Below are 22,618 nucleotides of genomic sequence, written 5' to 3'. Positions count from 1 at the left end.
TCTTGGTATCTGTTTGGTCTTATTGTTTTTGCTCTGGAAATTGTGAATAACTAAAGAAATCAGCCTTGGCTGTTAAAATGATACTCGAGCATGACACATAAATTAACTTTACAATGAGAAAAGTGAGTATGAGTAAAGTACAGATGGCTCAAAGAGCTGCACTTACAGTATTTCCGCATGTGTAAAATGTCAGGCTTGTTGCGCCTAATTGTGATTTCTGAGCAAGGATTTGGGAAGGGTTTCGTGTATGTTAATTCAATGTGCTGCTCAAATTAACATTCACTTCAAATTTGGGAAGGAGTGGTTCTGAGTGATTAATTGCTCCTCAGTTTATATTTGTAAAACATCCTGCTGCCTCTCCAATGTAAAATCAGGGTAAAACACTGCAGTCTTCCGAGGAAACAAAAGTGTTTCTTTGAAGGAAGTTGCACTAATCCTGTAATCACAACAAAGTAATGAAATGACTTACCTAAAATCAAAAATCTGCTTTGTTTGGAAGCCAATTGTGGTCCAATATGAAACTCAAGCGGTAGCCCACCATGACCTCACCCACTGGTTTCTGAACCGCCATTTTAAAGCCTCAGGTGTGGCATTTCAGCTGTCGCCATCTTTTTTTTTTTTTTTTTACGTTACATTTAATTTAGCTGACGCTTTTATCCAAAGCGACTTACAATAAGTGCATTTCAACCATGAGGGTACAAAACCCAGAACAACAGGAATCAAGGAAATACAATTTCTTCAAGGAAGCCAAACTACAAAGTGCTATCAGTAAGTGCCATTTTAAGTGCTACTAAAGTTCTACTGTTCAAGGTAAAGTCGGAAGAGGTGTGTTTTTAGTTTGCGGCGGAAGATGTACAGAGTTTCCACTGTCCTGATGTCGGTGGGGAACTCATTCCACCATTTAGGAGCCAGGACAGCAAACAGTCGTGATTTTGTAGAGTGTTTAGCTCGCAGTGAGGGAGCAACAAGCTGATTGGTGGAAGCAGAGCGGAGGTTTTTTTTGACTCAGAAGTGTATTTGGATGAGCTGGGGAGGAGCGAGGGGTGGATCTAACACAATTATACTGACAGCCCAACACTATGGCGGCCCACCTACACTGGAAATCTGACTGCACCCAAAGCATGGCAATCAAACCAGGCACGTGTAATAGGATGAAAACGCTGTAGCAAAGTTTTTTTTATTATGAAACAGACACCCCTCTTGTTTTTTGGAGATACCACTGAAGAAACTACACTAACCGAGTGTTTGAACGCATCGTGACGTTTCCCTTCAAGCCTACATTGGCGAGTCAGAATAAAATGGTGCTGTCTTGATGAAGACGTTACCTCATCATATGTTTCTTCATTGATCCCCAGGCACTGTAAAATATGTTTACAACTCTTTAAGTTTACTGTCTACGGTGAATATTTCAGGAACAACTTTGCTGTGTTTTGAAATGACTGTGATAGATATGTGAAGTCGGAGTGTGTAGTTAAACCAAGTGAATTTGCCGAGAGTAACGGCCACGGTTAAGATGCCAGTTAGCTGTTACATATAGTAAAGCTGGGTTGTGAATGTAATTTTGTGTAACTTTTGAGAAATGATTTTATATGCATATATACGTATTTTCATGTTATTTAAAATGTTACAGCTTTCAGTGTTTAGAAATGAGTTTCACCATAAAATGTTGTTTAGAGTTACTTTTATACAGTATTGCTGTTCAGCCGTTGCCGCCACCAACCGCCATGTTGTGCTTTTTGCCAACGGAGTGAGTTGTTGTGAATCTGGTATTTTTGATAATCATACATTTTATTTGAGTAACAGGAAGAATATTATTCATTTTTCTAATGACTGATATTTTATTTGCACTTTTCTGTATTTTCCTATTGTTTTGAATACTAATGTACGAGTGTAGTATAGGAAAATATTTTGACGTAGAGTAAGAATAAAATGGTGCTGGCTTGATGAAGACGTTACCTCATCGTATGTTTCTTCATTGATCCACAGTGAACCACAGATCCACAGTGCTGTTCAGCCTGTGTATCACATGTTATCAGTCCAGATACCCCTAGGTTACACACGCCCCAACATGTCCATTCTTTAAGCCCTGATATCTGATTAATTATGAAATTATTTTCAGATTAACCACCAGAACCCTGATCAGAATGACTGAATTTAGCATATGACACCATCATGACCTGTAGAAATGACAAAAGATGACACTTTTTGAATGGGAGTCTATTTAAGGCAGAGGTTTTTGGAACCAGTCCCGAGTGGCCATCGGTGGTATTGCACGTTAAGGCCTTTAAACATTTGCTTCACTTTTCAGAGCCAAAGGCTTTGTCCATTTTTATAGACAGTGTATGACGCAGCTACTTTGACAAAGCAACAATAATGTGGACAAACAATATTTAGCACTGAGTAACCAGTCATGTGTTCATGGGGAAATTGGATCATTTCTAAAGAGGATTCCAAAGAGGAGTGATGAAATCTTTATTGGCATGTGAATCACATCATGTTAAATGATACAACTGGAAAAATCCATAAAAGTGACACTGAATATACAAACTGCAGTGGAAGCCAAGTGTTATACCATTTATTTACTAAAAGCTAAAAAACTATACAACACTGTATAAAAAAAAGTGTATTTGTTCAAACTGGTGGAATATATCATAGTCATAATTGATCTCATATCATATTTAATATCAAAATGAATCATATATAATTAAATAATAATGATACAAATAATTAACAATATGTTGCAGCAGAAATATATAGACAGGTAGTCACAGAGAATGAACATGGCTGCGGCAGCTGTCTATTTTGCAATTCAGCTAATTTTGGCTGGTGAATGAACAGTGTGTGAATGTTGTAGATGTGGCGCACCCACCAGTAATTATGTGTCAGTAGCTCTGCCGAAGGTTTGAGTAAGAGTGGTGACAGAATGACCCGAGAAACGCCTGTGTCTGCAGTGGAGGCATTTAAATTGTATCTAAAGCAGGGATAGTTAAACAGTCTGCCAGTGATTATTACAGTACCTGTTGTGGATTTGTGTTTTGTATGAAAAGCTTCTCCTAACATGTATTAAATATATTAAATCTAAAGACAGGAGGATTACTGCTAATAAATCTGCACCCACTGGTTACACATGAACATCCAATGTGTTTACCTTTAGTGAATGCTCCAAATTGGTTTGGCACAGTGGTGCAGTGGTTAGCACTGTCACCTCACAGTGAGGAAGTTCTGGGTTTGATCCTGGCCTGGGGCCTTTCTGTTTGGAGTTTGCATGTTCTATGCATGTTCACATGGCCTGCGTGGGTTCTCTCTGGGTACTCTGGCTTCCTCCCACCATCCACAGACATGCATGTCAGGTTAATTGGTGATTCTACAAATTTGCCTTTAGGGGTGAATGTTTTGTTTCTGTCTCTATGTGTTGGCCCTGTGATAGACTGGTGACCTGTCCAGGGTGTACCCTGCCTTCGCCCAAAAGTAAGCTGGGATAGGCTGCTACAAAGTCACCCCTTACACTGAAATACGCATCAGACTGGTCGGTTTAACTCGGTTTACTCTTGTTCATATCAGAGATGTGGCATTACAGTTTTTGCGTCACTGCCGAAATATATCATGGTGCAAAGACTGTCACATTTTATTTATTCATGTTATAAACTGCAGCAAAAAAAAAAAAATCTAAAATGGTGTCACTGCTTGGAGGAGGGAAAATAAAATATCGTGTGACGGAGCAGCCCCGTCACTGAGGAGCACTCAGACACACATAGATGCGTACACATAAACGCAAACACACACCAGAGGTTCATTCACACTCCATGCCGATTACTATGTCAGGATCCGGGAACCTTCACGATTATTTGGCTGTCAGAAAATGATCAAGGGTGCACACTTGATACATTTAGTAGAACACCGCTGGCCACCTTACTATGGGTCGATTCTCCTCTCAGACTGGTCCCGGCATTCGGTTCAAACTGAAGGCAGAGGCCAACCAGGTGTTTAAATACTCCTTTAACGATATGCGATTGTATGACGTCATGGCCACAGTTATGGAGAAGGTAACAGCCATTTTGATGAAGAAACAGTTGACTTGCACAAACTTTTCAGTCTAGAATTTGTTTGGTTGTTTTTTTATTGGTTTGCAAACATTTTTGTTGTTTGGTACTGGGTGTTTACATGTAAATATATTTTTGCCACAAATCTGCACTTTTGGGAGACGCACAATAAATTGCATCATCGCTACCTACGGCTACGTCATTTTTGTTGTTGTTTTATCGAAGGACTGAGGTTGAACCCCGTCACATATGGTGTCAGAAGTGGGATGGCTAAGTCGGAAGATGACAGTTCGCCTTCCAAGACCAGGCAGATGAACTGGGCTGTGCTCCCAGCAGGTGGTACGTCAGGAAGAGGAAGAGTTTGAGTCAGAGTCAGACAGACAGCACGGAAGACAGTAAATTCATCGTCATCCTCATGTCATCCTGACATTTCCCCTGGAACGTACTGGCAGCAGTTTCGTTCCAGCTCAGTGACAATAGGAGAAACAACGCTCCAAGGAGGAGATCGGTGAGAGTCTCATCCTGGAGCAGCTTTTTCATGTCCTTCCTCCAGAGGTGAGAATCTGGGTTAAAGAGCTCCTCGCCCGACCAGCAGTGGACATCAACCTGCATTCCTGCCTCTGCACACCAGAATCGTAATGAGGAGAGGCAGCCAGGAACCTGCAGGTACTGCCAACACTGCTACAGCTCAACAAGCCACTGATAAGAACTTGATTTGTTTCTACTGCCAGCAGCCAGGCCACAAATCTTCTGTATGTCCTATACGCAAAGCAAAGATCACAGGCTCCTGTTATGCACCTCGAGATGAGGTAGAAACTGCTGAGCACAGGGAAATTACAACAAAAATATACAAAACATTAACAGTAAATGGCCAGCAGCTGACAGCTATTAGATACTGGCAGCTTCACATCGCTGGCAAAGAAATGTTGCATACCAGTTGGTAACATAGGCTTTAATAACAAAACAGACATTATCTGTGTACATGGAGACATTCATGCCAACCCTAAAGCTGAAGTGACTGTTTTTATTGATGATCAACCGTATCTGTTGACTGTTGGGGTGGTAGAACATCTGCCAGTAGATGTTCTTCTGGGAACGGACTTTCCTGTACTCATGCACTTGCTGCACGGGGAAGAGTCTAACAGAGGGGACAATGCTAATCAATGTATTTCCTCTCCTGTGATTACTCGAGCCCAGGCGAAAACTGGTGTTCAACCACTCCCTGACATGGATGGCAGTTTGTGTGAGGGCCTAGGAACTCAAGGCGCCATCGCCACTTTGAAAAGCAGCTAAGGCTAACTGGACATGATATTAATAGTTTGACTGCAGCTAAAGAGTGGGAAGTGCCTGGAAATATTGCCGATTTACAAAAACATGATGAAACGCTGAAATCTCTGTTTACTAGTAGATAAAGCAAATGTGAATGATGTGGGGATGTAATTGTTTTGTTTTTGAAGATGGTGTTTTGTATACACTGCATGATGGCCATAAAAGTCTGGTGGTTCCAGCTAACGGTAGACAGTTGATTATGTACCTGGCTCACAGTCCCCTGGGCTGGCCACCTTGGCCGACACAAAACTTACATGCGGGTTAGTTCACGTTTTTATTGGCCTTGCATGTACACAGACATCTAAACATATTGCACTACATGCCCCACATGTCAAAAAACCTGTGCTCCTCGTAAGTCTAATCGGGCCCTCCTGCTACCACTCCCCATCATCTCCACACCGTTCCGAAAGATTGCCATGGATATTGTTGGTCCTTTGGTGAAGAGTAACCAGGGCCACCGGTACATCTTGGTCGTGTGTGACTATGCTAAGCTTAACTCCATCTCAGAGTTTGATGCCTATCCAATTCCAAGGATTGATGACCTACTGGAGAAAATTGGGTCTGCTGCGTACATCACCACCCTCGACCTGTGCAAGGGGTACTAGCAAGTGCCTCTGGAGTCCTCAAGCAGACCCTACACAGCATTCTGCACACTGGCTGGACTTTTTCAGTTCACAGTGATGCTGTTTGGATTGCATGGACCTCCAGACTCTTTCCAAAGACTGATGGATAAGGTTCTCCAGGGTTGTGAAGACTGCAGTGCATCTTACCTTGACGATGTGGTAATTTTCAGCAGCACCTGGGAGGAACACATCCGACACCTGAGGAAAGTCTTGGGAAAGATTAAAGGATGCTGGACTGACTAATTTTTTCAAAGTGTGAGTGGGCCAGACAGGAGACACGGTACCTGGGCTACCAGCTGGGAAGAGGAGACGTGCGGCCACAAGTGGATAATGTGGAGGCTATCCTTAGCTGCCCTCAACCTCGAAGCAAGAAGGATGTACGATCGTTCCTTGGATTGGCTGGGTGGTACCAGCGGTTTGTGCCACAGTTTGCAACCATTGCTGCCCCACTCACAGCACTGACAAAGACGGACCAGAAGAATCCCATCATCTGGACGGAAGAATGTGAGGAGGCCTTCCGCAGGTTAAAAGCCATCCTGTGTTCACCGCCGGTTCTTAAATGTCCTGACTTCAGCAAACGGTTCCTGGTGCAGGTCGATGCGTCTGCTGTACAGCCTTGGTGCTGTCCTCGCACAAGGAGACCAAGGAGAGGAACAGTCTGTCCTGTACCTGAGTCGCAAGTTGCTTTCCCGGGAGAGGTACTTGGTGGTTGAGAAAGAAAGCCTGGCCATCAAATGGTCTCTGAAAAGTCTGCGGTACAACCTATTTGGCAGAGAGTTTGATCTGGAAACTGACCACCGTGCTCTAACCTGGATAAACTCCATGAAAGACCACAACAGCCATCTCACCTGTTGGTACCTCTCCCTGCAACATTCAAATTTGTCATTCGACACCGATCGGGCAAAACTAACCTGGCAGCAGACTACCTCTCAAGGTTGCCGTACATCGCCAACCTCCGGGAGGGGAGGGACGGTGTGATGGAGCGGCCCCATCACTGACTGCATGAGGACCACTCAGACACGCATAGATGTGCACACATGATAAACACCCATACAATGTAGAAATAATGACTAAGTGTGTAAAGGCAAATAATGACAACTAGCACAGTCTGGTAAGACACCTCCCACCCCATGCAGGACGCCCTGGCAGCTCTGAGCAGCTCCTTCAGCCACCGGCTGATTCACCCCCGGTGTGTGAAGGAGAGATACCGCAGGTCCTTCCTGCTGCTGTCAGGCTGTACAACCAGCTGTGCTCCCAGTAAACCACCAAACACAAAAATCTGTGCAATATATTTAATTATTGAATTACTCTGTCTGTATTGTGCAATTCAAAAATTATGCTGCCTGTATATACCATTTTTGTCTGGTCATATTTAGTTATTGTGGATTTGCACTGTACTTACTTATTACTGTATCACTTATTTCTTATTTACTTATTTTGGTACGTTGTTTTTTGTATTATGTTGTTTTTACTCTTGTTTGTAAGGTTTGCACTATCTACTACGTAAATGTCCCCACTGCGGGACTAATAAAGGATTATCTTATCTTATCTTGTCTTAAATTCAGTACCAATGTAACAATATTACATTACAAGTAAACGTCCTGCATTAAAAATCCCACTGAAGTAAAAGTACAGAAGCACTAGCTGCAAAATGTAGATAACGTGGTTTGGCCCTTGATATATATTCTACGTCGCAGAAGGAGGCGGAGGAGGCAGCAGCTGATGATGTAAACAATATAACAATAAGTGTCCCCGCTGTCATTGGGTAGAAGCCACCAGTTTGTTATTGTGTGCCTGAAACAGGAGGCTTGAGACCCTTTTATTTTTAGGCAGGTGATGAATTCAAATTTTAGTGCACAATGTCTGTGTGCAATTTGAGAAAATACTTCCCTGTCAAAATTCACACACCACACCAGTGCGCTAACATGCGGTGTACTACCTGTATGTGTACTAACAGAAGGACGCAAACTGAGACACGGCAATTGTTCTGGATTCAGGGAATGAGAGAAATGAGATGGACTGCAGTTTGGACTGACCACGGTGACTGTGACAGGTAGTGTTACCACAGTACCTTCAGTAACATTTGTTATGTTGTTCAGCTGTCCGAGAAATCCACATAAACACAGCAGTTCGTTCTGAGAGGTAGATGAATGTCTGAACCAACGTTTATGGCATTTCATCCAACAGTTTCAAAAGCTCAAATGTGACTGCCATGATGACACTAAAGCAGGCAATCCAGCTAACAATGAATTAGATATTCAGTCCAGACCAAAGTCGCGACTGGTGAAATCATAGTCATGCTGCTTGTGCATAAAAACATATTGCTAACTAGAGCAGCAGAGCAAACCGCATTAGTGCTATTACAATTCATGAAAATAATTCATGGCAATACAACAGTCATATTCTAAATTTAGGAGTGTATAATATATAAAAAAAATTCTGAAAAATCTTACAACCTTTTTCCTATTTATCCTTAAAGTACTTGTGTATTTGGATTTTATGTCTGAAAACACCATCACCTCATCTCCAGCCTTCTCTAAGAATCTTTGCTGTGAACTAATGCTGCCCTCTAGTGACTGCAAACAAGAATTATTTCCAATCCCTACATGTCACCAAATTGGACACTCGGTTATTTGCAAAGCATTGCAATAAGATTTGAACTCCTTGAATGCCATTAAATCCTACCCAGTATTCCTACACGGACAGATTCTTCCATGACACTGGAAGTCATTCAAAGTCCTGTCTTTTTTTATTGAAATGTTTTAACACAAATGACTGAGAATGGAACAGTAAAAATAACTGAAGAAATATAAAGCTCCAGAAAATGAAAAGAGTCCTACAGTAAAACTACATGATACACCCTTTACAAATTATGGTACGTCACACAAAAACATACAAAATGAGACACATGTACTTATTCTAAACTAGGGTCATCTTCCTGAATTTATGAACCTGATACTGATAGTTTGTGCAGTGTATAATATAATATATTTTATGTTGAGCCTAAACATGTATCCTCGACTCTGGAATTGAAATCATCTTAACTCGAGGTCAAATTATTTATTTTTTCTTGGCGCTTAAATTCATACACTTCAGTCAGAACAGTGAGATGATCTGCTGATGAAAACATTAGGATGAAAGGCATCAAAAAAAGTGGGCCTTAATTAATTAGGTATTTTGTTCAAATATTTAGCTCTTATTAAAATGAAAAGACAGCACTTTAGAATCCAGTGGTTTTGATCATATCCAAGGTACAGGCCAACACTTACACGACCAAAGCAGCATTACTGCTAGCAGAACAGGCCACTGTACCAAGTAAAGCTGCTATTTGGTAAAATACACTTGAATTGTAACACGTCAGACGCACCAGAAAAAAATATACTTTCAAGATAGTTGATGCTGCAGTGTATGCCAGTGTTATTGACCTATGTGCATGTATTATACCGAAACAATGGGGGGCACCAGTACACAGAGCTTCCTACATGGCTGTCTTACTGGGATTGTCAGGGTCGAAGGTCATGATCTCCATATGGATAAGACCTGATTGGATAAAAATAAAATGGAAAGCAGTGTTAAAAACTGATATCACTAAAGTGTAGATTTGTCTTTTGAGAATATGTCAGTGCAAACCAATATCACGCTAAACGTGTGATACACCTATCAGTCCACTAAATTATACCATGTCACACTTGGTTTGGATTTAAAAAGTAATTCTGCGCAAGTAACATTTTGTAGCTACTTCACAGAGGTTATTTTTGTTAAATCTGTTTGGTTATGTACGTAGCTAAAAATCCACGTTGACTTCGGTGAATCACTGTCACCTCCTTCAGTGTTTTTCTACTTGGTCACATGACCTCTGTCACATGACCTCCTTCTTTGACCCTCTTCATATATGCTTGTACTTCTCACACTTAGCTGAGACAAAACGTGACACTGACACGTCTCTAGTGGACTGACAGTGTATTACATGCTTTGCCGTGATACTGTGCTGGGCACAGAGGGAATTCTGTTACTTTACCACAAAGTATTGATTAATCTTTAATATACTGCAATATTTCTCCATCATGGTTTAGGCTTCACATGTACACTGTAAAAAAAAGTCGCAACCTCTGTTTTATGCAGCTGTACTTACTCTTCCACTCGCCAATGGCGAGCTCCAAGCTCTCGAAGGAGTCATCATACAGATGAGAGTCTGTTTCACTCTCGGGGTCGTGATATTCAGCCAGGAAGGGGTGGGATAGTCCCTGCTTGGCTGTCAACCGGTTCTCTGGATCCAGCAGCAGCATCCCCTCCAGCAGATCTACAGCTTGAGGCACCAAGACAGAAAACACTTTAGAATCTTTTTACTTTTAAAGAAATCCAGGTTTTAGAAGAGCACGTATCCTGAAACTGTCCACCTTCATCACTTTCTTAACTCAGCCTGTTGTTTAAATAATTGTGCAATAAATCAGATGCTTTTATTGCATTTGAAGCACTTTATCTTTAACTCGTGGATCATTGAAGTGCTATTTTATCTATAGTGTTATCAAGAAGATAAACTTCAATCAATTATGTTCATAATAAATCCTTGAAAGTTTTTTTTTCTTTAACAGTGGAGCAAGATGGTACACCAGTTCTTCCATTTAAACAATGTGATATATTTAAATCAACAAGGTGAAGCACACCATTCCCATCCATGGATGAGAACACTTCCTTGAAATTTTTCTTCTTTTGAGGAGGGAGACCTTGAACATACGATTGTGCCTGGAAAACAGGAAATAATTGTTACAGTTTATTCTAATACAGAGAAGAACGTGACAACAACAAAAAAGCTGATGTAAAACCTGTATAATTTTTTACTGATATTTGGAAATGCACTCATCAATGCAATGTGTTGATGACAGCCCAAAAAAATTTGGCATGCAAAACAGACAAAACTCACATCCTCACTCTGCATCTTCCGCACCAGGGAGGAGTCTGGTGTTCCCGTCAGACGGAGGATCTTCTTCAGCTGATCAATACCTGATCACTGGTTAAGGAGGACTCAGCATTCACCAGGTAGATCAATCATCAGAGCAGTCACATGAACTGACACAGCCTGCGTTTCTGCAAGTCTAAAGTTCGACACATGATGTAGCAGCACAGTGTTACAAAACGTAACTGCTTGTCATGCTTGCTAAGATTTTCTCCTTTGAGTTGTGTATTTTAATTTCATTTTCATCACCCACATGCAGAAAAATCTTTTAATTTCAATTTCAATTTGTGTAAAAATTAAAAAAAAAAAAAAAAAAAACAGTTAGATGGGTATTTTAGCAGTTTAGTATCGCACTTTCATTAAGTTGGGGGAGTCACGATAGACAATTTTTTTTTTCTCCAAAAGGTCAGAAATGTTGCAAAAACGCTGGATGGTACTTTTCCCATGACGCAAACAATAGCATAGTTGCATTTGACCTTCCATTTGTGGTAAACGCAACATCTTTCAAATGCCACAGCTTCAGTCTGAAACACAGGTTTACATTTATCTCCAAACCAAGATTACACAATGACCACATGTGGGTTGATTTTCACTCATTTCCTCTCAGCTGTCAGTTAGAAAGCTCTCAGAGAGGACTTTACGACATGATTGACGATCAAACTGACCTACATGTGTAACATGGGTGGACCATGCTGCACCTGTTCTCACAAAATTCTGTATTTTAAAAATTAAAATAGCAGCATGAGTTTCTGGGTCCTGTAATTGAGTCTCCACAATTTTATTAGAACATGTGTGTGGATACTGTCATGTCCTGGGAAAAGCACCTGGCCGGTAATCATTTCAGCCAGGATGCAGGCGGCTGACCAGACGTCCACTGTGAGGGAGGGTGGCAGAGAGACAATTTTAATAATAAAAAGGCATACTGCAATATTCTGTTCTATTTTAAACAAACAGAAAGGGATTACCTGTCTGACTGTAGTGCATCCAGTTGAATATGACCTCTGGTGCTCTGTACCAGCGTGTCACTACATAACCTGTCATCTCACTCTCTGTCTGTCTTGCCAGGCCAAAGTCCAGGATCTGAGAATAGTTACGGTGGATTATTGTTGCATCTTCTGTACTCACTTTTAATTTGCACTGCATTGCACATTAAACCATGGATACAAGTGTGTTAAATGTTAAAAAAGAAAAATTACAATATTTTTTCACACATTATGCTGAAACTAATCATCATCGTGACTGTATAGAGCAGCTCTTTGTTTTGATACTTTTTTTTTTTTTTTTTTTAGAACTTACCTTTAAATCACAGTTCTCACTCACAGCAAGATTACCAGGCTTCAGATCCTAAAGGACACAAAGTTTTGCTCTATCATGAAGCGTTTTATGACCTTTAGCAAATATACACTATGAAATACTCAAAGCAATAGTTCCATACTTTGGGAAATCCTCTTATTTGTTTCTTTGCTGAGAATTAGATGAGAAGATTGTCAACCCTCTCCTGGTGAAACTTTTCAGCAAACTTCCTGCTTTTTAAAATGGTTTATCTAAGCGATGTCTGGATTGAATGGGGCCATTTGGTAATCAGGCCTGGGTGCATCTGCAACCGGTTATCAATACATTTGCTAGTTTTGGGGATTTAGTAGTTATACCAAGTTCACACTACAGGATTGCAGCCTTGAATCCCTGGAACAGATGTAAACCAGTGTCATCAGTGCTCATAAATTGGCGTTCAACATGTGTAAACTGTTCGTACACAATATCATCAACGCATCACAGCGTTTTTCAAATCTTTATGCCAATCTAAGATAACTGCTCCAGCAGCAAGAAAATCTATTTCGCAAAATATTGAACTATTCCCATAACTGCACTTCAGACGTAAGGACAAAATCGGTTCAGCTAAGTGGTGTATTATAAAATGTTCATATACCTACCCGGTGAATGATTCCTGCAGAATGAATGTACTGCAAAGAGGAATAACATATATTTAGAGACAATGTGAAACAGTAGACGTAGACATGCTGTAATTACACACTAGTGTTTGTTTAGCAGAGTAAGCAGGTCCACAGACTTATGGCTCTCTAAATGACATAGTGTAAATCCTTACACACCACAAAGTCTCCTCCTACAGGTGATTGTGGGGGCTATGTTTTGTACATTTTCCAGCCGTCAGACCAAACCCAGACTGCTCTCACAGAGCAGAAGCACTGATGAGATCGAGAAAACATTTTGGGATCAAAGACATTTGCATCTAAATTCAAATAAAAAGAGCCAAAGAGGTTGGTGAAGCTTTCCAGTTTAAAACGTGCTTTCTGGATTGTTTCAACTGAGCACCCTTGGTTACACATCAACTAGCATAAACAAAGGGGAAGCAGTCAAACATCCATTTCAACGTCCACATTTTGACTGTGAATGACATTTTAATTCCTAAACTGAAAGCATCACCTTACGTGCTGGTAAGGTGTCAGAAATAAAGGTTAACACATTGCTCTTCCAAACTCTTTTATTTTGCTTCCTTTCATTATAAATTCATATGTATCTAACATTTGGAGTCCTGTTGTTTGTCACCATGTTTTTAAAATACAGTTTAAATTTAGATAATATATGACGTGCAATCAAGTCTGTTCCTATTGCATAGTAAACTCTACACAGAGCACAGGGAGGCAATAACTTTGTTAAATAAGTATTCTGAATTAGTCAATTCTAATATTCCTGGGGTTGTACACTATGAATTAATCCTACGGGGTCAGACTCTCAATCGTGAGTTCCACTCTGATGTTCTGAGGCGACTGAGGGAAAACATGACCTGAACTGTGATGCAATGGCTCTTGGGTTCTCCAATATGACAAGACGCCCACTCATAGCACCATTTAAAACTCACAAAATGCTCGCCCTCAACAATGCAATCGTCGCTCCTAACCTCTCCTACTCGCTGGATTTGGCTTTCTGTGACATTTTACTGTTTCCCCAAAATTTGAAACTTTGATGGCAGCAGCCAAAACGCCAGAGTCATGGCTTCAAAATGGTTGTTCATGAAATACTGGCTGACGTCACAGTGAGTTGCCACACACTAACCTTCTAGCTCATGCACCAAGCTAACATGTCCCAGACTAGTTTGTCTTTAAATTGATTTTAATCAAACTCCCATTAAACAGAAAATGAGCTAACCCCAAAAAATGTAAAGTAATTAAGCATTACCTACTGCTGTAATTCATTTCATATAGGGTATTGTAGTCTAGTGCAATACGTGTATAAAGTTTATCAAAGTTTATCATACTGTTATTTTGTGGAGTTTAAAATCCCATTCAGTATATTTTCAAGCATCAAATGAAAGGATGTTCATTCGTATTAACTCAAATGCTGGATGCAGTGAAAGTTGTTTTGCTGGATGGTCATTTATTTAACCACAGAGCTGCCATGGATGATCATTGGAAACACATGGCTAGATTCATTCAAAATGCTGCAGCAAGAATACTGACAGGATTTAGCAAGATAAATCATATGCTTCCCATATTAGCTTCTCTTTATTGGCTCAAAACTAAAAATCAAGAATAGAATTGAAAGTCCTTCTCCTTTCATATTAATCTATGTACAGTGCATCTGGAAAGTATTCACAGCGCTTCACTTTTTCCACATTTTCTTATATTACAGCCTTATTCCAAAATGGATTAAATTCATTTTTTCCCTCAAAATTCTACACACAATACCCCAAAATGACAACGTGAAATGATTTTTTTTTGTTGAAATTTTTGTAAATCTATTAAAAATCAAAACCGAAAAAAAAAAAAAATCACATGAACATAAGTATTCACAGCCTTTGCCATGACACTCAAAATTGAGCTCAGGTGCATCCTGTTTCCACTGATCATCCTTGAGATGTTTCTACAACTTGATTGGAGTTCACCTGTGGTAAATTCAGTTGATTGGACATGATTTGGAAAGACACACACCATCTATATAAGGTCCCACAGTTGACAGTGCATGTCAGAGCACAAACCAAGTCATGAAGTCCAAAGAATTGTCTGTAGACCTCCGAGACAGGATTGTATCGAGGCACAGATCTGGGGAAGTGTACAGAAAAATTTCTGCAGCATTGAAGGTCCCAATGAGCACAGTGGCCTCCATCATCTGTAAATGGAAGAAGTTTGGAACCACCAGGACTCTTCCTAGAGTCGGCCGCCCGGCCAAACTGAGCGATCGGGGGAGAAGGGCCTTAGTCAGGGAGGTGACCAAGAACCCGATGGTCACTCTGACAGCTCCAGTGTTGGTCTGTGAAGAGAGGAGAACCTTCCAGAAGGACAACCATCTCTGCAGCACTCCACCAAGCAGGCCTGTATGGTAGAGTGGCCAGACGGAAGACACTCCTCAGTAAAAGGCACATGACAGCCCACCTGGAGTTTACCAAAAGGCACCTGAAGGACTCTCAGACCATGAGAAACTAAATTCTCTGGTCTGATGAAACAAAGATTGAACTCTTTGGCCTGAATGCCAAGTGTCATGTTTGGAGGAAACCAGGCACTGCTCATCACCTGGCCAATACCATCTCTACGGTGAAGCATGGTGGTGGCAGCATCATGCTGTGGGGATGTTTTTCAGTGGCAGGAACTGGGAGACTAGTCAGGATGGAGGGAAAGATGAATGCAGCAATGTACAGAGACATCCTTGATGAAAACCTTCTCCAGAGCGCTCTGGACCTCAGACTGGGGCGAAGGTTCATCTTCCAACAGGACAACGACCCGAAGCACACAGCCAAGATAATAAAGGAGTGGCTTCGGGACAACTCTGTGAATGTCCTTGAGTGGCTGAGCCAGAGCCCAGACTTGAACCCGATTGAACATCTCTGGAGAGATCTGAAAATGGCTGTGCACCGACACTCCCCATCCAACCTGATGGAGCTTGAGAGGTCCTGCAAAGAAGAATGGGAGAAACTGCCCAAGAATAGGTGCCAAGCTTATAGCATCATACTCAAAAAGACTTGAGGCTGTAATTTCTACCGTAGGGTGCTTCAACAAAATATTGAGCAAAGGCTGTGAATACTTATGTACGTGTTATATTTTCGTTCTTTATTTTTAATAGATTTGCAAAAATTTTAAACAAACTATTTTCACTTTGTCATTATGAGATATTGCGTGTAGAATTTTGAGGAAAAAAATGAATTTAATCCATTTTGGAATAAGGCTGTAACGTAACAAAATGTGTAAAAAGAGAAGCGCTGTGAATACTTTCCGACCAAGCTCTGTCCTATCTTGAAATTTCATAGTATCACAGTATTTGACTTCAGAATGCAGACTTATGATTCCAAGAGTTTCCAAAAGTAGAATGGAAGACAGAACCTTACTTATTTGACAAATCGTATTGTTAGGGATGGTTCAAGTCCACCCTAGTCATGCTGACTTAGGCCTGGGTTGCTATTCTTTTAACATTATTTCTTTAATATTGATATTCTTAACATGGTTTGTGTTATTTGTTTCTTTGTGTGTTATTTTAGGATGGAAAGTTTTCTGACCATGTTACATTGGGATTTTACACTCAAGAAATATTTTATTTAATTCACACACTCTTTGAAATGTGCTCTACAAATACAGCAACCTTGTCTAAACACCTTAAAATTATCTCTTTCACAGCTCATTTGATGGATTTTGTGCATGAGAGTTGATGACTGGGAAAATATACTTATTACAGTGATCTTAAGATGGTGTCTGCATGTTTCACCTTGTGCAGTCTTGTATTAATCCGACAGCATTCAGTTCAGACTTGTTACATGCTGAACGTGATATGGAAATATAGCTATTTTCAAACTCGTAAGATTGCTGTCATGACTTTTACGAAGAAGTGACCAGAGTGCTGCTTCAGACTTGAGACAAAGACATTAAACTGCCGTCAGATTAATGGGAAGTTGAGCATTTCAAAAGGGGCATTTGTTTACCTGCTTACAGTGCTTACACATAAACTGACAGTTTCACTGCTTTCATCTCTCATCGAGAGTTTGTCTGCTTTCAGTGATTAGTTCAGCTGACACCTTCAGTTTAATTCTGCACATCGTAGCTTTATTTTCTCTTGGTGCATGAAATTCACTTGAATTTTGCACCAATATGGTCAACATAATTTCACTTGAATTGAGACTTCAGCTTCAGGACTTCCACTGCCTTTTTTTTTATTTTTTATTATTATCTTTCACTAATTATATTTCAGCATCATTCATCTGCAATTTTACAACTGTAAGTATATGTCCTTTAAAAAAAAAAAATGGCTTTTTACTGCATCGGTTTAACTGCATTGGTTTTAAAATGTGTCTATATGCAATTGGCCCTATGAGCGTCATATAAAACATGCTGTGATAGAACAAATACATAAACACTCACCTTAAGGCCTCTTAGAAGCTGGTAGAACAGGTATGTGGTGATGCGATTAGTTAATCTTCTCTTCTTCATAATGTGGCCCAGATCCTGGGCTACAAGGGGCATTACCATATAACTAGAGACAGAAGAATAGTGAGAGGTGAGCAATGAGGGAAAGAACAAATTGATAAACAAAAATTGATCAATAAGTCCATCAAAAGGCACAAAGTCAAACTACTGTATACATGCTGTATTACTGTACTGTAAACACCAAATACTGTCAAGGGCAAGAGCTTATTGCTCTGGTGAGGAAATACAACTGCATAAACCAACCAAAACAAACAAGAATAAGCCTGCTCTCCTACTGCCTGACTTGAACTTTCAAACATGCACACACGCACACACACAAGATCACAACAAGCTGCGACAACTAGTAGGAGAATGCCATTCTAACTTACAAGGTTTGGAATTTCTCCAGTGTGGAGTCAGGTGTGAAGACGTCAAGGAGGCAGATCACCTTTAAGGGAAAACATAGCCAACATATTTAAATACCAATACTTATAATAGACTTAATGTATATTAAAGTCTTGCACACAGTCCACATGCGGTGCAGAGTTTGGAAAGTTAGTAACATCTTTTAGCTCTGAAGTATCTGTGGCTCCTGTGCTCATAAGATCACATTCTTCGTCTTTACAGTCATTCACAGTCATTGCTGTCATGTATCTGCACTGCATTTCTCCGAGATCACCTCTAAACAATTTGTGCATCCATTACTGACTTCATTGTGCTTGGATTTTCTCTTTAACCCTGTAAACCCTCAGTTATCTTTGCAAAAAAAACAAAAACAAAAACAAACAAAAATCCCTAAATTCAGTCAGTAAGAGCTCCACGATTGCAGGGCCAAAATGATCAACTGTGGGCTTTATGGATCAGAGACAATTGGGGGAGAATATTGAAATACAATAGCTCTCTCTGTTCCCATCACCAGGAAAAATTTGGACTCTTGAAAAACAAGAGCAAAAATGTATAAAAGTGTGAATTACAAATCAAATGACAGCCTCATAAAAGTGAGTTCTTGACAATGATGTTAAGGTTGCCACACTTTCCACTACAGGATACCATGTCAATGTTAAAGTTAGGCACCAAAAACCACATGGTTAGTTTTAAGAAAATATAATGGTTTGGGTTAAATGTGACATGGTTGCCTAAACCAACCCTAAATTAGGGTTAGTTTAGAATATCATGTTTTGGATTACATTTAGTAATTTTACGCAAAGTAAGTAAGATTGCATACATTATGCAAATTACATCATGCAAGTTAAATAGCTATGCACTTATTATGTAAGTATTAAGTAAGTACATTAGTTAAGTTACTTAAAAGAAATCACTGTTGACTATAGTTTTCTCACAGACTTGGGCACTGGTATCCCAGGTAAAAGTCAAGTCACCTCTAGTGGTCTGATGGGTGTACTACACACTTTGACGTGATACTGGGTGTCCAATAATGCCAGTGGGTTGTGTCTTCATAACAGAGACGAGGTGGGAACCATTCCGAAGTTTGAGCTCAAGCTGGAACAGCCAGTTACATTTTAATTTGATACAATACGAAGAAAAAAAACAACCCGGCCCAAGATTTAAAAAAAATGGATCACAAGTCTTTTCTTGATGCCTTTTCCTTTGACAAGAGACACACTCATTCACAGGTGTTCAGTGAAAATACTGAGCCATGAGGGTTCTAAAAATACATAACACTAACAGCTAGTCAGGGCACACGGGCGAGATTATGGGTGTTTGTGGAATTATCAACAAAGTTTGCTTATCCTCAAAATCGACTTTTCGTGAAAGTGAGAGGACTAAATGGGACTAAGATTGTAAGACTAAAACCTCTCAACAGCTTTTCTCTTGGCTCTCAGAGTCACTTTGACAGTGGTGCCTTTATTTAACAGCGCTTCATTATTGCAGTGATCATAACATGTTTACAGGGAAAAGGAATTACGATTTTTGCGTTTTGCCTTTGACTGATCTGCATGCTTGAACCAATAGACTTAAATAATTATCGTTTGTATGATAGGCACTATGATGGTACAGTTGTTTATTTATTTATTTTCACTTTTTACCCAGTTCCTACATTTTCGTGCTGTATGTGGCGTAGCAGCCTGAGTTCCCTGTAGGCCCGCTTGGTGTGGATGAGGGACTGGAAAGGCCGATACAGCTTCTTGATGGCCACCTTTTCCTTGGTCTTTTGGTCAAGGGCAGAGCTAAATGGGATCAACAGGACTCAGTGATTCACATGATTGTTATTGTTACTGTAATGTGTGGCAACAACTGACATTTATTACTCCCAGTACTTAAGCAATACTTGTTTCAAAAGGCAATAACTGATTCCCTGTTTAGTCTGAAATAATTTAAAACCATTTAAAATTGCTGGTTATGTATAGACCAACATTTCAAAACTCAAAGATCTTCAATTTAGAGTCACATACAACAGAAAAATAATCCTCATTTTCGAGTAGCTGGAGACAGAGAATGTTTGGCTATTTTTTGGCCGTACTGTGGCTGACTATTCAATTAATTGACTAATTATTAATAACTCTACAGTAATTGTAGAAATTACTTTACAGTAAATAAAAAAATCATTTGTGTAGGAGTTTCTGTTGGAAGTTTACAAAGAAAACATGAAAAAAGAGCCTGCTCTGACTTGTGAAATAAAACTTTAAAATACATATAGATATATCCCTGTAGTTATAATTGAAAAATAACATATCTGAAATTAAACCCAACAAATTAGTTGTTAAGTATTCAGACCTGTTGTCCCTTGTGCTATAGAAACATCAGCTATGAAATCTTTGTCTGTCAGGGGCTTCATTAGATCGTACTATGTCTGGGATATCTTGGATTCCTGTATGCTGGGTTGTTCTAGGTTGGTGGTGGAGATTCTTGTCATATCGGAGGACCTGCATCAACTTGCTGACCTGCCTCAGGCGGACAATAGTGCTTCTGTTAGCAGAGGTAAGGCCTCTTGGATAGCCTGCAACATAAGTCTGGGAGTGGAATGCAGACTTAAGGGCTACAAAAATCACGACAGCCTATAGAAAATAATTTGAGATGCAAAGCATTTTAATATTCAGTTTAAAAAATGTGGGCTTTTGAGCTCCCTTCACCATTTGTAAAACAGAGGATAGCCTAACGGAGAATCACTATTACATTTTAACATTTCAAAAACTTTTATTTCAACAGCTATACAATAAACATTAATGTAGTCTGTGTTGGAGGTGAGTAATTGTAATTTAACTGCCTTTATTTGTTATGTAAAATAAGGCGTAATAACTTTATCACGTAAAATAGAATTGTCAGTAAAAGGCAGAACAAAATGAGGTTGTCTACTTTTCATCAGTTCTATGGTTTGCAGCTATTAGGCCTACATTATTATTAAAGGGGAAAAGTGCAAGTGCCTTTTTTTATTTTGCAATACACAATAGTAAAGGAATGACACCATTGACACTCACCAGACAGTCCCGTAAGCTCCGGAGCCGATAGGCCGCAGCGTGGTATACCTCTCCGGGACGTCCCATGTCGTTTTCTGGACCTCCAGTCTGTGAAAGCCTGGTCTGACAGGGGATTCTTTTACTTGAGACGCCATACGGCGCTGTTCTGTTTCAGTTTTCAGTCGGGTTTTTAACCATACAAAGAGATTACAGGCAGCCTTGGTGCTCCAACCTGACAGGTGAGGTGAAATGAGATCTAGCGGTAAAGGTAAGATTGGAGCAAGGAGACGCCCCCGTTTCTCTGCGGCCTCCCTCATTCCACACAGAGAGCCACGTTATCAGCTGTCAGAAACATGTTGACGCACATCTGATCTGTATTGTGTTAAAAAGAAAAGAAAATGGTCGTTCTGTGGCATTATCACTGCCATTTTCCTCTGTAAAGATCCTTAAACTTGAAAAGAAAATGTGTTTAGGTTTTGAGAATACAAAGTTAAACCATGTCACAGATACATAGATAATCATTTTGTAATAGTTGAAACTTAATTCAATTAATTCAACTATGTTGAGTTTTTGTTTTAGGTGATCCCTCAATGCAGTGTGCAAATCGTGACTTGGAATTATTTCACACCTGAAGATAGCATGGCATGTCTGCTAAAATAGGCTAGTAATCAAAGCTGCCTATATAAATTAAAATAATGCTAAAAATATGTAGCAATTATATAGAATATATACTATTTTTATGAAATATTTTTTTAAATTTTATTCTAATAATTACTTTTTTTTCAATACTTTATATGTCCTGTAAACTAGTGATAAACCAATGCCAAATTATATCATTACTCTACCCACCATATGGAAATCCATTGTATTTCACCATGCTTACACACAACAATGATCATACACCATTGCAATGCAATTATTAAACAAACAAACAAACAAACAAACAAACAAACAACAACAAAAACAATCAAGTGTTTTTTGAGATTTTTGAGAGGGCCAGAAGTCGTAAGAAAACCTAAAGAAACAGGTAGTTGAACAATATATTGCAGGTCCAAGGCAATCCACCTAAACTAACGATTTCCCCTCAAACGTTAGTCAGAAGACAATGAAGTAGAAGCGCTACAGGTAGGCTATGCGGTACTGGTGCTCTTTGGATACTTCAGGTAGCCTATAATGTGCACATTCCAATTTATGATGAGCTCTTAGGTGGAATATGGTCTCAATCAAATACATAAAATGAAAATATTGTACATCTGACTTCAGCTTTAAAAGAACCAAAATGAATGTATCCAGATCACCAACCTTTAACATTAGGACTTTAGGACTGACCTTAGTCCAAAAGTATTTGTAAATGTGAGTCAGAGTGACTAGAAACTTACTTCTGGGACTTTTAATTATGGTTTGTTTGTAATTAAAAACAAAACTTTTTTCTTTCTCTCATGCCACTTTCAACATCACATTTGGGAAACAAAGCTGACTTTAAACCAACAGAGGGCAGTCACACGTCATTCAGGTACAAGTACAGACAAAGAGGAGAGTCCCCTCTATGCGTTACTGTTTCTTTTTTTTTAATTATTTTTGAAGGATTTCAGTTCAGGAGTTAGTTATTCACATTTTTAATAACAATTCTTTAATGATGACAGTAATAGACTGTAGTTTCTAAAACACAGAGTGCTTCACAGAAGCTCTACACTCTTTGGTTTGATTAAAAATGACCATCATCAATTGAACCTACTGATCAAAACTTGCATTGTCACAAAACAGTATTCAAATTGGGCATAACTGGAAAACATACTTATTAGTAATACTGTGAACATGTCAGCCAGCACAAATCCATTGGCCCAATGTGCTG

General features: G+C 39.7%; 1 protein-coding gene across 1 annotated transcript; it reads right to left on the bottom strand.

Moving 5' to 3' along the window:
- Window positions 1-8,717: 8,717 nt before the first annotated feature.
- LOC138618378 (mitogen-activated protein kinase 14A) lies at window positions 8,718-20,983 on the bottom strand. Its single transcript, XM_069694105.1, has 12 exons — window positions 20,788-20,983; window positions 19,410-19,539; window positions 17,740-17,798; window positions 17,306-17,417; window positions 12,878-12,907; window positions 12,243-12,290; window positions 11,912-12,026; window positions 11,749-11,820; window positions 10,914-10,993; window positions 10,657-10,735; window positions 10,125-10,298; window positions 8,718-9,532 (listed from the first exon to the last, which is right to left on the bottom strand). The coding sequence occupies exons 1-12, from the start codon at window positions 20,919-20,921 to the stop codon at window positions 9,471-9,473; spliced, it is 1,095 nt and encodes a 364-aa protein (XP_069550206.1). The 5' UTR covers window positions 20,922-20,983; the 3' UTR covers window positions 8,718-9,470.
- Between the last annotated feature and the right edge of the window lie 1,635 nt (window positions 20,984-22,618).

This window comes from Brachyistius frenatus, unplaced genomic scaffold (genome assembly GCF_029030835.1).
Source record: "Brachyistius frenatus isolate BFR_SWC_R1_liver_20210118 unplaced genomic scaffold, ASM2903083v1 Contig_16, whole genome shotgun sequence".
Lineage (NCBI taxonomy): Eukaryota > Metazoa > Chordata > Actinopteri > Embiotocidae > Brachyistius > Brachyistius frenatus.
This window is presented reverse-complemented; position numbering and strand designations above follow the sequence as displayed.